The sequence below is a fragment of the Rissa tridactyla genome, chromosome 12, assembly GCF_028500815.1.
Source record: "Rissa tridactyla isolate bRisTri1 chromosome 12, bRisTri1.patW.cur.20221130, whole genome shotgun sequence".
In the NCBI taxonomy this organism is placed as follows: domain Eukaryota; kingdom Metazoa; phylum Chordata; class Aves; order Charadriiformes; family Laridae; genus Rissa; species Rissa tridactyla.
Genome location: NC_071477.1, coordinates 6,343,262 through 6,359,088, shown reverse-complemented (window position 1 = coordinate 6,359,088; position 15,827 = coordinate 6,343,262). Strand labels below are relative to the sequence as shown.

The 15,827-nt window shown below is 42.6% G+C and overlaps 1 protein-coding gene across 1 annotated transcript; it reads left to right on the top strand.

The window, feature by feature from the left end:
* Positions 1–2,773: 2,773 nt before the first annotated feature.
* On the top strand, positions 2,774–15,447 carry LOC128916595 (protein-glutamine gamma-glutamyltransferase 6-like; the record flags this gene model as incomplete). The annotated part of the gene is made up of 12 exons (XM_054218510.1): positions 2,774–2,966; positions 3,800–4,042; positions 4,520–4,638; positions 5,835–5,963; positions 6,622–6,799; positions 7,645–7,780; positions 8,796–8,899; positions 10,135–10,377; positions 11,008–11,340; positions 12,088–12,245; positions 13,917–14,050; positions 15,294–15,447. Coding segments are annotated over 12 exons (2,124 nt in total), but the record flags the coding sequence as incomplete, so codon positions are not given.
* Between the last annotated feature and the right edge of the window lie 380 nt (positions 15,448–15,827).

Sequence of the window (15,827 nt, the reverse complement as noted above, 5' to 3'; positions counted from 1 at the left end):
GTAAGTTAACAATAGCCTCATTGCTCCAGACATCACTCTTCCAATACAGATGAGTGACATTTGCTGAGGAAACAGGATAAATTACATTTAGTTGTTCCCTTGGCAATTTAGCCCTTTTTAGGTTAAATGCATTTTTGGGTTATTCTACTAAAACTGATTTATTTTTGTTTCTTTTCATATCATGGCTCTTGAACATATTCTTTTCTATATGGCTATTAACTACTTTATACAGTGCTTTCGCAGCCACCTAATCAACACTGTTGGCTAGTGACTTGGGCATCAGACTGCCGCACAGAAGTCCCAGGCTCTAATCCCTCTCTGATGTCAAATTGATGTCTGGCCTCAGACGGGTCACTTCATGGCCTCTGGACTCCCACATTCACCTCCCTACAAAGTGGCGGCGTTAGCCTGCGCGCTGCTTCGTTGAAGTGCAGTCCCAATATCTGTGTATTCTATGTATATATTCTAGCACTTGCTCTCGCTGTCAAGCTGACCGGAAAGATCTGTAGTTAGAAAGAAGGGTCATATAATACACACACACACAGAGTCTATCTACAATTTAGCCTAAGGATTTTTTTCTATTATAGCTTCAGCTTTCTGTCAGAGGCAACAGCAAGAACGCTGTGTGTATAACGATCGGCATTTTCAGCCGTGATCACCGATTCGGCAGACTGGCTTATGAGCATGCTGCCAACGTTATCCATTAGCAGACAAAACACACACACAACAACTTTTAAGAAGTTTGTCCAATTGTATGTTGACAGGACTATTAAAAATATTTTTTTCCAACAGAGAGATACTGAAAGCAGAAAGAGAAATTATAAGATTTAAATTGAAACTATGAAGATCAAAACAAAGAGAAATTGGAAGTACGCAGAGACAAGAGACTGGTATTAGGCTTTATTGTGGTCTTGCCACATACATAAGCCATTTTTTGCTGATCTCCAGCACATATTCACTAGAAATGCTTGTGTAACCGTGGACTTTGCAAGGCAAACCAAACTGTTAACACAGTAAATCCTTAGAGCTAACCAACGATAACCACTGCCGCCTTTATCTTCCTACTTCTCTGCTCTTACTCTGTCGTACATCTTGTCTTTGCCTCTGACACTCCACTCGAAGTCTTAGCGGTGCCATTTAGGTCCTTAAAGTCGGAGTCCCGCCAGTATCCAACCCATGGCTCAGCTGCTATTAAATCCTATATGTGCTACATTTTTGTTTGCAGACATGCAAAATGCTCTCTGTTATCTGCGTCGTTGCACAACCAATGATGCTCACGCTGCCCGCCTCAGGGAGCGCTTCGGGACACACAGTGGTGGGACATACATGGGCAAAGTGTTGCAAGGCTAATTTCTTTCCAAACTCTGAACCCAACTGCCCTTCAGAAACATGTTCTAATTCACTCTTAAATTAGAGCACTTGATAGTAAGAATGCTGTTTTCTATAGGTCCTTTTCAATTAAGCATGTTTAAGCCAGAATAACAAAGTGATGATGCATGCAAGAAACTTTCTAGATATTTTACATCACATGCCTCAAACATCACACTCCTATCAATGGAATTTTTTTTCTCTAGGTGACGTCTGAAACATGACCCTCCACTTAACTGAAAAATTTCAAACATATTTATGCTCAGACTACAGGAAAGCAACTCGCTCCAGGCACTTACTGCAGCCTCAGAACTGCATGTACGCATTCATGTTTCTTCCAAAAAATCTGAAAAATTAGTATAATTATGGCTACATCAAGGCTTCGCAGAATAGAATTCTGTGCTGCAAACACAGCAGAAAACTCAAATCCCACATTCTCTACTTCTATAGCAGAACTCTACGGATTCCCTCAGGTCTGAATCTCATTGCAAGAGATTCAAGGTGTGGCTAAAACCAAGTCCGTGAGCTTAGTTCAGTGAAACCATGGATGTGGTGCTTCCATGGAGATGTTCTTCAAATGAAATTCCTCTGGAATATCATACTTGGGAAGGGTACTTCTCAAACACATGTGTTCATAGAGGGATCTGTATTTTTTCTGCTTTGCTTTTGTTTGTTTTTTGGTTGTTGTTTGGTTTTTTAATTGATTGGGGAACAAGAAAAGTTGAAAGCTTTTGCAATCTGTGCTTCAGTGTCCCATTTTAAATAGTGGGCAACCTATCATGATACAAGAGAGCAACCCACAGCACTGCCTCAAGAAACACCACTCCTAATCCTACCGTCTGTCCTCTGCTGGTTATCTTTTCCCAACAGAGAAACAGCACCCAGCTTCAAGCAATGAGACTATAAATTAACTGAGATACAAGATATGCAACAAGATAACATGCAAGTTTGACAATGAAGATAGTAGCTTTCTATTCATCATCTGTCATACAGTATTTCCAGGATCAGACACGCACTTGCTCGTGACATTTTTGATATTTCTTTCTGTACAGCCAGAAAGCATTCTGGGAACTAGGGGTTCCCACAGAAAAAGAGTGGGAACACGGTGGAACAGAACAGTCTTCAAACTTTAACAAAGTCTTACGGAAGTACAACAGGGTTTTGTTATTTTATTTTATTAAATCAAAGATTAATTCTCTGAAGAGGTGGTTTTTCTGTCTCTGAAAGACGCCTGCAGAAAAGATATTTTAGCTGGTCATTTAAGTTGTTGTTTATTTTGCAATTTTTAATAACAACAGTGGATTTTCCTGTTTTCCTAGAACGTATATATAAATATAACAAAAATGACTGCATTAGACAAGCTGAAGAGATGCACAAGTTTGAAGGAACAACGCTTTAATTAACTTGCCTTGTGTCCTTTCTAGCCCTGAAAGTAGCCGACGTCAACTGGCAATCCAAACTAAACAAAGCTGCACACCATACCGCTGATTACAGCAGCACAGAAGCAATCTTGAGGAGAGGACAGGCCTTCAGCATCACTCTGAACCTCAAAACAACAGCAGAACCTGGGGACAACTTCACCTTTATTGCAAGCACAGGTAATTTCCCCATGGCACTCACCTCACCTCTGAGTCGCTCCAGCTCCAAAACACCAATGCCTTACAGCTCTGCGTGGTCCATCCCCACATCGTTAAGCTTTATCCTCTTTCATTCAGGATTCATTGTCTTTTTAGGCTTAGGAGTTCCCATTCTAAAGTTCAATCTGTACCTTAAGGCAATAGACAGTTAAGGTAATAATTAATAGAAAGTTAGGCGCCAGCCCCATTCTAAAAACAAGCTTGTCTCTGCTCCTGCAGACCTACCTGCAACGCTGCAAGTCGTCTTTGTTCTGCAGTTCCCTGAGCATTTCACAGCTCAGCCTCCCCCAGACCATCATCCCCCACTTGTCTCCTCTCCTGACTCTACTTCACCTGTTTAAACTCCCCTTGATTAACTTCATGTGTTCCCTGTTACTAGAAGAGCCTACACGACCCCTTTTATCAGACTCCTATCTGTATCTTCCCAAAAGCCTTCTCCAAAAATTCTCCAGGCAGCTGCTAACTCTTAATGAAATGTGTATTACAATGCGTGGCTCATCCTGACTACATATCTTTGAACTGTCAGGTTTTCAGGAGAGCAGGCGTCCTCACTCATAGAATGATTACAGGTGTACTCACTTTTACTGGGCCCTGCACACGACGCAGAGGGCTGCATAGTCTGATCCTATGGATGGGAGCACAGCTAGTTTACACCGAATAAGCATTCAAGCTGATAAGCTGCAAACTCTTTCAATGTAGTCATTAAAAAAAATATGGAACGGAGATCATCGCTGACCCCAAGTTCGTCACCCACAGCTGTCATTCAGAGTTGCTGTCCCTGTTTCCTCTGGCAGGACCATCCCCATCGGAATCACAGCAGACCAAGGCCGTATTCAGGCTTTCCGAGGAGAGTGCCAGCGGCTGGAGTGCAACCCGGGAGCCCAGCGAGCCCGGATGCATCAACTTCACAATATCCAGCCCAGCCGACGCTGTCATCGGACGATACAAACTCAAACTCCAGATGGTTTCTGGGAACCACAAGGTCTCTTCAACACTCCTGGGCCAGTTTGTGCTACTCTTCAATCCCTGGTGTCCAAGTATGTTTTGATGTGTCGTGTCCTTCACATAACTCATTGTCTCAGCCAGGAAATCTGGGTGTCACAGTAAAGCTCAGCATCAAGGATCATGTTTTTGCCCCTTCTTCAGTGCTGCAATGCATCAAAGATCCAGCCTCTTGCTTGTAGAATAAGAAATCGGGGGCAAGGAACATTCCAAATATTTATTCTATAATTTTTTTCCCCTCTGATACTTGGGTTCAGTTGTAAACCAAGCAATATCTACCAGTAAGACACAGACTGAGATTAGAGAAGGGACAGGAGCATAGTCAGTTCGCCTCAAAGGAACTTCGTGCTTCTTTTATTCCCTCTCTAAATGATTACAGAGGAACAGCAGGGAGTCCTAACCCTGAAAGCACAGACAGCCCGACCTGTTCCCTAGAACTCCCCTTGAAGTGAGATTTTCAGTTACAGCAAAACAACTCCCCGTTCAGCCAGTGTGTCTCATTCTGCTTCTAGATGATGACGTCTATATGGCTAATGAAAAGGAGCGACGGGAGTATGTCCTGAATGACAGTGGAATCATATTTCAGGGATTGGAAAAACGTATTCAACAAGAAGCTTGGAACTATGGACAGGTAAAGAGCATCACCTATTCCAGAACTTTGAAAATAAGAACAGTGGGTAAATAGGCTCTTGAGGAGACTGAATCATTACCTCATAGTATAAGAGTTCAGTATTCTGCTCTCACTTATTATTTTCTTGCAGATGTATGTCTCACTTATTACAGCAGCATCAGGATCATTTCCCCTGTCCTGGCATGTGCTAATACAGAAATAAAAGAAACAAAGCACAATTTTAGTTTTCTTCTGCCTATTACACGAACTGGTAAAATTCTACTCATTTCTTCACCCTGGTAAAGGGCAAAGGAATCCACTCCAATGTTAACCTCTAGGTATTGCAAGGCTCGTACATCTAAATATTGACACGGTTGGTTGGTAAAGCGGCAGAAGACGCTAAAAGGATATCCCAAATCTATTCAACTGAAACAACATGAGTTGGAATTTTTGAAGATCAGTTTGGCCTTCTAAGCACAGCTGCTACAACTACAGTCCTAACTACAGCCCTCCTGCAGCCACACAGCCATCCTGCAACTCCCTGGGCCAGTCAAAACCATTCCTCACCACTTCATGCCTTACACCTGCACCAGCAGTTGCACAAACAGCACTTCCATTAGCCCTCCTGATCACTGTGGCTACTTTTACACTAATGAAGGAAACAGGGCCAGATCTGCTCTCTGTCTCGGAGGCGAAGTGGCGTCCTTGCCTGACCACATCCATACAGCCCAGCGCTTCACTCTGGTGTTCTCTGGGCCCAACACAGTGCCTCTGTGACCCTCATCCACAATAATTATTTTTGTGGGGTATTTTTCAGTTCAGATCATCTGATACACGGTGAAGGCAGCCCATCGGAGTGAAGGTTTCATAGCGGAAGGGTACCTGCAGGGGCATGGTGGGATGCAGGATGGTGCGGAGCCTGCTGAGACAGACCTGGGGTGGTCTTGTCGCTTCCACCAGGTCACACAATGTCTTCATGAATGCTGGTAGCTGTGGCCCCAAACCATGCTCATAAACATGCTGTCTTTAAAATACTATGGAGAGTCAGCAGCCCAGTGCTTATGCTTTCTTCTTGGCCTTATTTTCTTTAAAAGTACAGAAAATGCGTATATCACCAACATCATCCTATTGTGCCAGGAGAAGGAAAATAGGTGGGGAGTCTATCCTTGGGTTTATTTTTGAATTAGCCTTTAATATATCGCTTGTTTTGATTTCAGTTTGAAGAGGGTATCCTTGATATCTCTCTGTCTATACTGGATCGAAGCCTGAACCACCACGAAGATCCAGCTGTCGATGTATCCAACCGAAACAATCCCATCTACGTGAGCAGGGTTATCAGTGCTATGGTAAAGTCACCAATTAGTTACGGCTGTACAATGCACCTACTAACAAAAACCCCAATGCTTTATTGTGAATGCCTCAACGTTTTATAGGAGTAGCTAATTTTCCTCGACAAAATAGCTACAGAAGAGGTAAAATGGAGATTTATTCTCAAGGAAAAATACCCCTAAAGTTTAATTTACCTTCTTCCCAAAAGTTTGCTCATAACTGAAGGAACACTTCCAAGAACTTTTGGGGAACATTGAATCTCAGATGTATTTTCCTAATAGATTATCAGTCCATTAGATCTTTTCAGTAAATTTGAAAGCCTGTGTCCATTCTGAAATCATTTGCTAACTCATTCGAACACCAAAAGAAGCATGAAATATTTTGGAAAACTGGTGTTGGTATGGCTGCACTTAATATATGTATTTAGTATTCTTCACTTAAGGGGGATTCGTTCAGCGAGGCTGGTGTGCATTCCCTTCCACAAATAGTTACACCTCCTCAACACCCCCCCATCCTCACAAACATAGAAATGCACAACTAGGCAACCGAAAAATTTTCCATTTTATAGATAAGCCATGCCTTAACACATTCCTTATCTGAGATGCCTCCTTTATAGCTGTGGTCCTTTTCACCCTTTTAGACAGCACTCGCTTTAGGCAATTTCACCTCTTTCAGGTTAACAGCAATGACGAAAAAGGAGTAGTGGAAGGGAAGTGGAACGGAAAGTACCGCTCAGGAACCAACCCCCTGCAGTGGAGCGGCAGCGTGACCATCCTTCGGAAGTGGTACAGGGGGAGATACAAACCTGTCCGGTATGGCCAGTGCTGGGTCTTTGCAGGAGTAATGTGCACAGGTAAACACGAAGGGATGAAGAACACTATCAGAAAGGAAGCTTACTAGAATTTCTGTAGTTTTAACTTTGTGATGTTATTGTTGAAGCTGTTTCAGCTTCGGCAGAGAGAGTGAAGAACCTGTGCTCTCCATGCATGAAGCGTTATTTTCTTCCATTTTAAACAGCCTGAGTTATACTGTACCCCAGTCTTGTGAGTCATCAAACAAAATGCAAAGTGGTTTGCCAGGCTGGGATGGTGAAAAGAGCGAGTTTTCCTGTTTCAAAGTTAGGATTCAAAGAAAATCAGTGCTCTTTTAAGTCTGTCTCCTCACAATGCCAGCTTTCTACTGTTGTGCCTTACCTACTGGTGACGCAAAAACAAATCACAGGTCTGAAGACCTGTAAAGGGAGCTGCAAGTCGGGCAAAGCATTTCATCCTAGCAGTTTCCATTCAGAGCTGCTCTGGGAGACATGAGTCACTTTGGGGAAAATACAAAGGAAAACCAATGCAATGGAGAGGTACGTCTCGGAGAGGAAGAGGAAAATGAAGCAGGTAACAGAGAAAGAAACTCAGGGAGAAAATGGGAGAGAGAACAGGATGAAGAACGAAGGATTAAAATAAATGGGTTAATCTAACTCTTATTAAAAAGGACATGGCAGCTAAGAATGTCCTGTGAGCAGAACTGTCTTCAGAGCAATTGGGCACAACGACTGTGACACATCGTGTCTGAGAAAGAAGTTTCTGAGGGTTTGTTTCCCCACTGAAAACATACACACTAGCCTGCTTTGCCAAGAGAAACAGAAAAATACTTTCTACATACCTGTAAAATAGATTTACAGAACTTTTATGGTATTCTGTATCGCAGTTCTGAGATCCTTGGGAATACCTACTCGTGTTATTACAAACTTCAACTCTGCCCATGACACGAATATAAATCTGAGTATTGATAAGTACATTGACGTTTCCGGAAAGACCCTGGACTTGAGTGAAGACAGTGTGTGGTAAATATAACTTTTTTTTCTTAGTATTTCTTCCATTATATTCTCCTCTAATTAAAAGATCTAGAATCATGCTCCTGAAAAACCACCCCAACCTCATGCTCCCAGTGATATAAAACCCCATAACAAAGAATCAGCAGTGCTCAGAAACACAGTTCGTGCTTAGTTTCATCATTCTGAAGAATTAACTGAGGAGATATTTGTACCATTGCTATTCAGCATGTATTTTGAAAATATAACTGCTAATTCTGTCTCTACTGTCTGAAAGTTTAAATTTTTCCAAAAAGAGTTGAAGAGTGATTAACCTCTTGCCCCAAACTGATATCAGCTTGTCCCTCGATTCCTGGAGCAGAGCACTCTCAGGAGCCCAAAAGTTTTAGACCCAGCTCCCGTGCTACGTGGGGTTGATTGTCTCAGGCTTTCATCGTTACCATTATACATCCCTTGCACAATAGCGAGAGGTTCTAAAACAAAGGTAACATATTTAATGCAGCTGAGAAAAATTTCATCCCATCCCTTAGGAAGAACATGCTGCTTCATCTCAGAAAAGCTGTGAAAAATTATGCTTTTGACCAACAAGTGCACATGTGTGTTGTACCACATGCATCAGTGCTTCAGTCACCAAACACCTCGCGCCATGTGGACTGAATGCGACAAGGGTGACACGAAGTAGAAAGCAACCGCGGATAAATACCCACAGATGGCAATGTGCGCAGGAGGCCTTGGGCTGTACAGCATGTTGTTCTGGAACATCCAGAATTTAATCCTTGACTCGGCAATTAATTATTTTCCTTTTAACATTATTTTTTTCATAACATCCCAACATTTCTCAGAGATCTGAACACAAAAAGCTGGCAAAGAGGTGGAAAGAGGTACTCAAGAAAGGAGACAGTCTCTCCACAGAGTTTTCCTTCCCTTGACTAGGGTTATTTTATGCTTGCATGAGAAATGTATCCAAATCTTTCAATATAAAATTAATTGCATGAATGATAGATTCCCTATTCTACCTCCCATACAGGAATTTCCACGTCTGGAATGAAAGCTGGTTCATTAGAAGAGATCTTGGCTCTTTTTATGATGGATGGCAGGTTCTGGATGCAACGCCCCAGGAAAAAAGCAAAGGTAACACTGTTGTAAATATAAAAAGCTGTAGATATTGTTACTCCTGAAGATTGCTACTGAAATTTCAGGACAACCCTCTTCTATCTACTCCCTGGAGATGTAGATTAATTCAGGCGCGCAAGAAAAGCAACACCCATATCAGTCTCCAGTAGGGTGCTTTTCTGTCAGGCTCTGGATTGCCTAACAGCACACTAATTCTTACCTTGCTTTTGATTCTCTGCCTCCTCAAAAGCAATTCACTTATCTCACCCTTGCTTTTCTTAGCCCCTAGCATTACACAGACTCATAAAATGACATAGAATAGCTACGGTTGGAAGGAACTTTTAGAGTTTGTTTACTCCAACCCCCTGCTCAGCACAGGGTCAATCAGAACAGGTTTCTCAGGACCACGTCCAGTTGGGTTTGAATATTTCATGGGATGGAGACTCCACAAGCTCTCTGGGCAAACTGCTGCAGAGTTTGACCACCCTCGTAGAAAAAGGTTTTTTTTCTTATATTTAAATGGAATTTTCTGTGTTTCAATTCCCTCTCCCAGACCAAAATAACAGCACACCCTGCTGGGAACAAACCCTGGTCTGCCCCATTCCCTGAATTCTTCACAGCCACTGTCTGAAAACTTCCTCATTGACAAGGGGGGAAAAAGCTAGCAAGTAAACAGTGTGGGTGACCAATGGTTCACACTTTGGCTCTGATTTTATTTACTAACACAGACACAACTCCATTGATCTAGTTTGATGAGCTCCATCGAAAGATTCATTTACTTGCCCATTTAAATCCCATCAAACTCCAGATAAACTGCTTCTCATTCCCCACTGTTATCTTTACCGAATTTAGCTTCCTGGTTCTTCTCAACGCACGTGCAGCATTGATGACTCACATCTCGTCAGTCTGATGGTACTTCTGACGGCTCCCAGCCTCCCCTCTCCTTTCTCCAGCCAGCTTACACACAGCCTTGCAAGCTTCGGAGGGTTAGAACATTTGGCATAGCACACATCATAAGAAGTGTTAGCTCTCCCTACACCTTATTAGCCTCACAACCTCCTCTCTGCTCCTGCCGTGTGATAGAAAATGCATGTGGAATCTCTGGCCATGCTGTTACCGTAATGCACATAGAAACAATGCACTTCATTCAAACACGTCTTTGGAGAGACTACCTCTCCCTCTTGCTGTCAGCAGGAGGATTTGTGTTCTTTCGCAATAGGCTGTCATTTAACTTCTCCCTCTCTCTAATACAGGCATCTATCAGTGTGGTCCTGCCTCCACCAGAGCCATTAAGGAAGGGCATGTGAACCTGGATTATGACAGCTCATTTGTGTTTGCAGCAGTAAACGCTGACTATGTTACTTGGATTCACTATAGCAAGAAAAGAAAAGAGAGAATTTATTCTGATACTAAGAAGATTGGAAAATTTATCAGCACCAAAGCAGTGGGCACCAACTCCCGTGTGGATGTCACTGCTAATTACAAATATCCGGAAGGTAAATTCTTTATTACAGTTTTCTTGCTACTGATGGTCGGAAGTGAAAAGAATTCAGGCCTTTGTTGGATCGAGCCCTGACTTAATTTGTTTACTTCTTTTGGAGCAAAGTAATTGTGACTTTTCAAAATCTTAGGGCTCATTGCCAGCTGACAGTGATTCACCATGGCCTTTGTGGCCCTTGATGAAATACGGACTTATTCAATACAAAGTCAAAGCTACTTCTGTAAAACATTCTGTCCCAGCTGTTCTGATCGACTGGTGAGAATATTTCTGTTATGACATGCAGCAATAGCCATTCTGGAGACTTGTTTGGGGAGAGTTTCTTCAAAAGGATTTTTTTTCCCATCTTAATTTCAGCAGAGATGGCAATTGTCCCAGCCTCTGCAGAACTGAGCTCTCCCAGGAGTCATCTTTCTACTGCTCACAGCTTCTAAGAGGTGCCCATGAACAGCCAGCTAAAGCTGACAGGCATTCATTTGCATTTGTGTCAAAATTAGCATTTCGGTTAGACCTCACTTTCTCCTCCTGTGTATCTTTGTCCTCCCCGGCTTTCCTGAACCGTATCGTGGCTGCATTGTACTCTCTCCAGCACGCGTAAGATCTCTGACCATGTCATCTTTCAAAGCAGGATCCTTGAAAGAAAGGCGGGTGTATAAAAAAGCACTGAAGCTGCTTGGTGTGAGAAGCACTGGAAAAAAAGCCAAAATTACAAGACCTGGAAGACGACCTTCAGCAGCACTGAGACAGCCTGCACGAAAACCCACTATCTCAGGGAAGCTGATCCTTGATGCATCTCCTGTAATCGGCCAGGATATTCTCCTTACGTTGGCACTCAGGAACTTGATCTCAGATGTCAAGACCATAAAGGTTAAACTGAGGGCTTCAGCCATTCTCTACACCAGAAGACCAAAAGCAGAGATTTTGCAGTTGTCGAGGTCTATTAAACTTGGATCTGAAGAAGGTAATTCTAATTTTCTTACAGCTTAGGACAAGGCATAGCTTTGTTTTGTCGCCAAATCACATAGAAATAATGAACAGCTCAAGAAGTACGTGACCTGCACAGGTTGGAGGTTAAGGGTATTCAGGGGAAGAGAAACATACATATTTGCCCTGTCTTAAGCATTTGGTTTGGGGCACTGTCAGAAACGATACTGAGCTGGGTGACCTTTTGTCTGACCCAGCACAGCCACTATTAGTTCTACATTATGACCTTTTTTGTTAAGAGAGAACAACTAAGAGGCACACACCAGACACTACTCAGCTACCAGCTCCCCAGAAGCAAAGTAAAAAGGCAAATTAATGGGGAGCCATAAGCCCATGCCTTTGGCAGCAGAGGCTTTAAGGCAGAGGCTGAACGGCTGCATTAGCACGGGCATTTCAACCAACCATCTTTGCACTTACGCTTTCTTTGCAAGGAAGGAGCATTAAATGCTCCTCAGATAAATGAAAAAGCCACCAGCAAGGGTTACCACATACATCCATCCCCAGAACTCTCCAGCTACAGAACTGTGCCTGGTCATTTAGTGTTTGATGTGAATGTAAGTAGAAGTCACCCACAAGCATCATTCCTGTCTACTGGCTGTCAACACCCACAAATGGACAGCCCTAGGGCAATAGCATCCTTGCTCCTGAAAACATGGGTAGATTACAGATAGCTGGTACTTAGACACAAAAAAAAGGGAAAATTCTATTTCTATTTCCATTCCAGTGAAAGAGATTTCATTTAAGATCTCCTACTCCCAGTATAAAAACTCTCTGATGGATGACAGGAAGATCCTAGTGACTGCTGTGTGTAAAACCAAGCCGGGAGCCTCGCTTCTGGTGGAGAAGGATATTGTACTTCAGGATCCTTTTCTCACCATCAAGGTAAAAGCCGGTCCCCTTTGTGTCCCTAGAAAGACATGCTGAGAAGCAGCAACAAGGATCCTTACTCCAGCTGCTCCTCATGGGAAGGAGTGTGGGAAGAGAAATCATGCCTGAGGGTGATTTGACCTTGTTGCTGTAGTAATCGCCTGTATGACACAAGTGAAATGAAATACACGAAGGAAAAGCAAACCTTTCCAAGGCATAGCTGTGCTGTGGTATCCTTGGCACTGATAAAGTTCTCAGGGGTACAAGGTAAGATTATCTCCAGAGAGACAGACAGAGAGACAGGTCTAGTCCACATCTAGGACTCCACTTTGTCAGGGCAGTATGATCATTCTCTTCCAGTTTATTTAGAAAGCCTGATTTTTACCAAAGACATCTTCACTGACTAGCTGATAATACCTGGGGCTGTGAGGCTAATTACTGATATTCAAGGAAGTTCTTTCACCTTATCAGGAAAAGTGGCACTTTTCACCTTCTATAACATCTTCCCAAATGTTTAATAATTAGAACTGGAGGCTTTTTTTTTTCCCCTGCTTCAGAATTACTTCTGGCAAATGTTGTACAGTGGATAAAAAGCAATTCTCAGCCTACACGAAAGACCTCGCGCTCTGTCTGCCCGGGGACAGTCGGGGGTTTGCCTGGCCCATCACGTCCACACCAACTCGCATAACTTGTTTCGGACAGTTCGGCGCATTCACGCGCTGTATCAGAGACGGGATCAAGTGCCATCTACCTACTGCAGTGTAAACAACACAGAGGGAGTACGATAATTCGCAGAGTCCTTCAGAGCCTCTGGACTAGATCAGCTAACCCAAACCACTCTGCTAGCACCATACAGGAAAAGCAAAGTTACACACAGGAATAAAAAGTCTGGATTTTTGTAGGTCCAGCGATTTCTGAATACCAAGTTCTAGTGAGACTTTGTAAAAAGCCTTCTGCGCTGTATCATGCAAGTAGCAGAGTCGGCTCATATAGGGCTGGCACCTCAATTAAATTACTTCAGTTCTGTGACTAAGTTTCAGGAAGGGTTTATGTTTCTGTTGATTGAAACTTCTGTATAAACATACAGTCAATAACAGAGAAACGCAACTGGGGTGCTGGACTTCTCCATTATGCTAATTAATATTACATTATCTACAAAGATACACCAATTCCACTTTATCTCAGTCAAAATAAGGTAATGAGTATGTTTATTTGCTGCTTGGCGTTCTATTTTTTTTTGCCTGAGACACCACAATTCGCCTCTGTCTCACACCTCCAATGTTTTCTTATCCTAAACCTTTCATTTAGCCTAACTGAAGCTAATTTGACTAAAGCTGCCTACAGTAGTTAGCCGTATATGCCAAGTTCATATTTGCATTCTTATTCTGTTCTCGCTCTGATAAGTACCATACACGGTGTTACACATAACACCATACACTGACCTAGTTAAAAAGTTAAGACGAAATGGCAGATTCTACAGTAGTTTGTTCTTTCTCAGCCACACTGGATGGCTGATCCAAGCCTGAACTCTGATGCCCAAAAATATGTACATGTGTTAATTCCTGGCTCCTTCCTGTCCAGGAGATCCCAAGAGGGTAAGTGGTTTGCAATGGGAATGAAAAGAGAAAACCATGAGAAAAAAGTGAGACTAATGCCGCGGCTGAGCAGAATGTTTTCTCTCTGTAGGTCCTTGGTCCAGCGGTGGTACACGAGCCTGTTAACGTCCAGGTGACATTCACCAACCCCCTGTCTGAGGTGGTGACAGACTGCGTGCTGAGAGCAGAAGGTAGTGGCCTGCTCAAAGAACAACTCAGAATCAAGTACGTACATGCTATTTCTAGCTAATAACTGGTTCCCTTTGGTGGGAAATCTGGAATAAAAGTGGGTTTTTTTAAAAAAGATTCTGTTAACCCCATGACTTTTGTTTGCACCAACCTTAGGCAAAATACCATCATGTGAGTACTCTCTGTGTACAAGTTGGAGTTTTTCACACCTCCTTTGCCAAGCTTTGAATTACAGAATGCTCAGGGAGTGGAGAGATGGCCTGCTTTTAACAGCATGTAACCCGAAGTGCTGTATTTAGTGACTGGATTATATAAAGGCCAAAAATTTTAAAACTTTCCTCTTTTTGTGGTTTGCAAAAGGAAAACCAATCAATCCTTGAAGGATAAGAGAGAAAATGATGATCCCTTTTGCCCTCAGATATTAAATTACTATAGAGCCAGGACATACACTGTAATGAAATATCTTAAAAATGTGTCCACTGATATCGTACCAATAAGAAATTGTTCTCCCATCTCCTCCATGGTTATTAGTTTAAAAACATTTTTTAAAGTCTCCAAAATATTTATGCAGGGGGAGTTAGCACCAAGAACCTGTGAGAGGGAAAATAAAACAAAAAAAGATAGCAAAATATGGATAATGATATGAATCACTGAGGCTTTATTTACATTGAATACAAAATTCAGGTCTAGATCCTGACCTTGAACCTTAACTTGCCCTACCAGCATCGGGAGTGCTCAGCTTCGGTACCTCCTTAGAGCAGAGAGGCCCTTTTCCCCCGTTCTTTCTGTTTCTTGGTGCTACCATCAGCCTCCTTGTGTTGGACAGCCAAGAGTCATTTCTAACCATGGACATAAAATCAACAGGCAATTATATTTACCACACCAAAATACAGCATGATTGTATCTAGAGTACTGTAATGTTGTGAGTGTTGAGGGTATTATGTGCAGCAGGATTTGGGCTCTTCTAAAGATCACCCTTCTGATCGTTCCTCAGGCGCTCAGTACCTTTTGCCCTCATGATACAACCCCTAATTCTCTATCACGGGTTGAGAACTGCAATTATTCCCCCACATCCGTTACAGCTTGATTAGTTCTTCAAGGGTAGTGCTGTGTGGGCTGTGAACATGGAAGGCTATGTCCACCAGTGCTAGGAGCCTACAAACACAGCAGCCACTTACTCTGGCTCTTCCTTTCCATACTGTCAGATTTGGGGGCTCTGAAGAATACGTAGCAAGAATTTTTCACCTGCTTGAACTTACACATGTATTCTCTCTTTTAGCGTGGCAAGAATGGCCCCCATGGAGAGCTCAACAGTTGAATTTGAAATCATTCCCTACAAGAGCGGAACCAGGCAGCTTCAGGTGGACTTGGTTTGCAAGCGTTTTTCAGACATCAAGGGATTTGTGATGCTTGATGTGGCTCCTGCTCAGTGATACAGCCTGTACCTCCGTTCACGAGCCTGGCGCAGTGTTCATACGTTCTGACGGGGAGTGCAGAAATGCAGACTACTCAGCCAAAGTAAAGTGATGTAATACGAATGGAAATTAATAAAAAGGTACTACACACTCTACTGTAAAGACAGGGTCATCTTTTTCATTCCCTAACCTGCTTTATGGACCTTCATGAATAGAATTACTTGTGGAAGTCATTATATAATTTAACTTGAAGAAGATCAAGTGTGATGGTTTTCAGCGTTTGTAGCAATGACAGCAGCTGGATTTCCACGGAACACCACTTAAAATCTCTGGTTTCATAGGCTTCATGGAATATAATTTAATTATATTCACTAAATAGAAGTTTTATTCAGTAATAG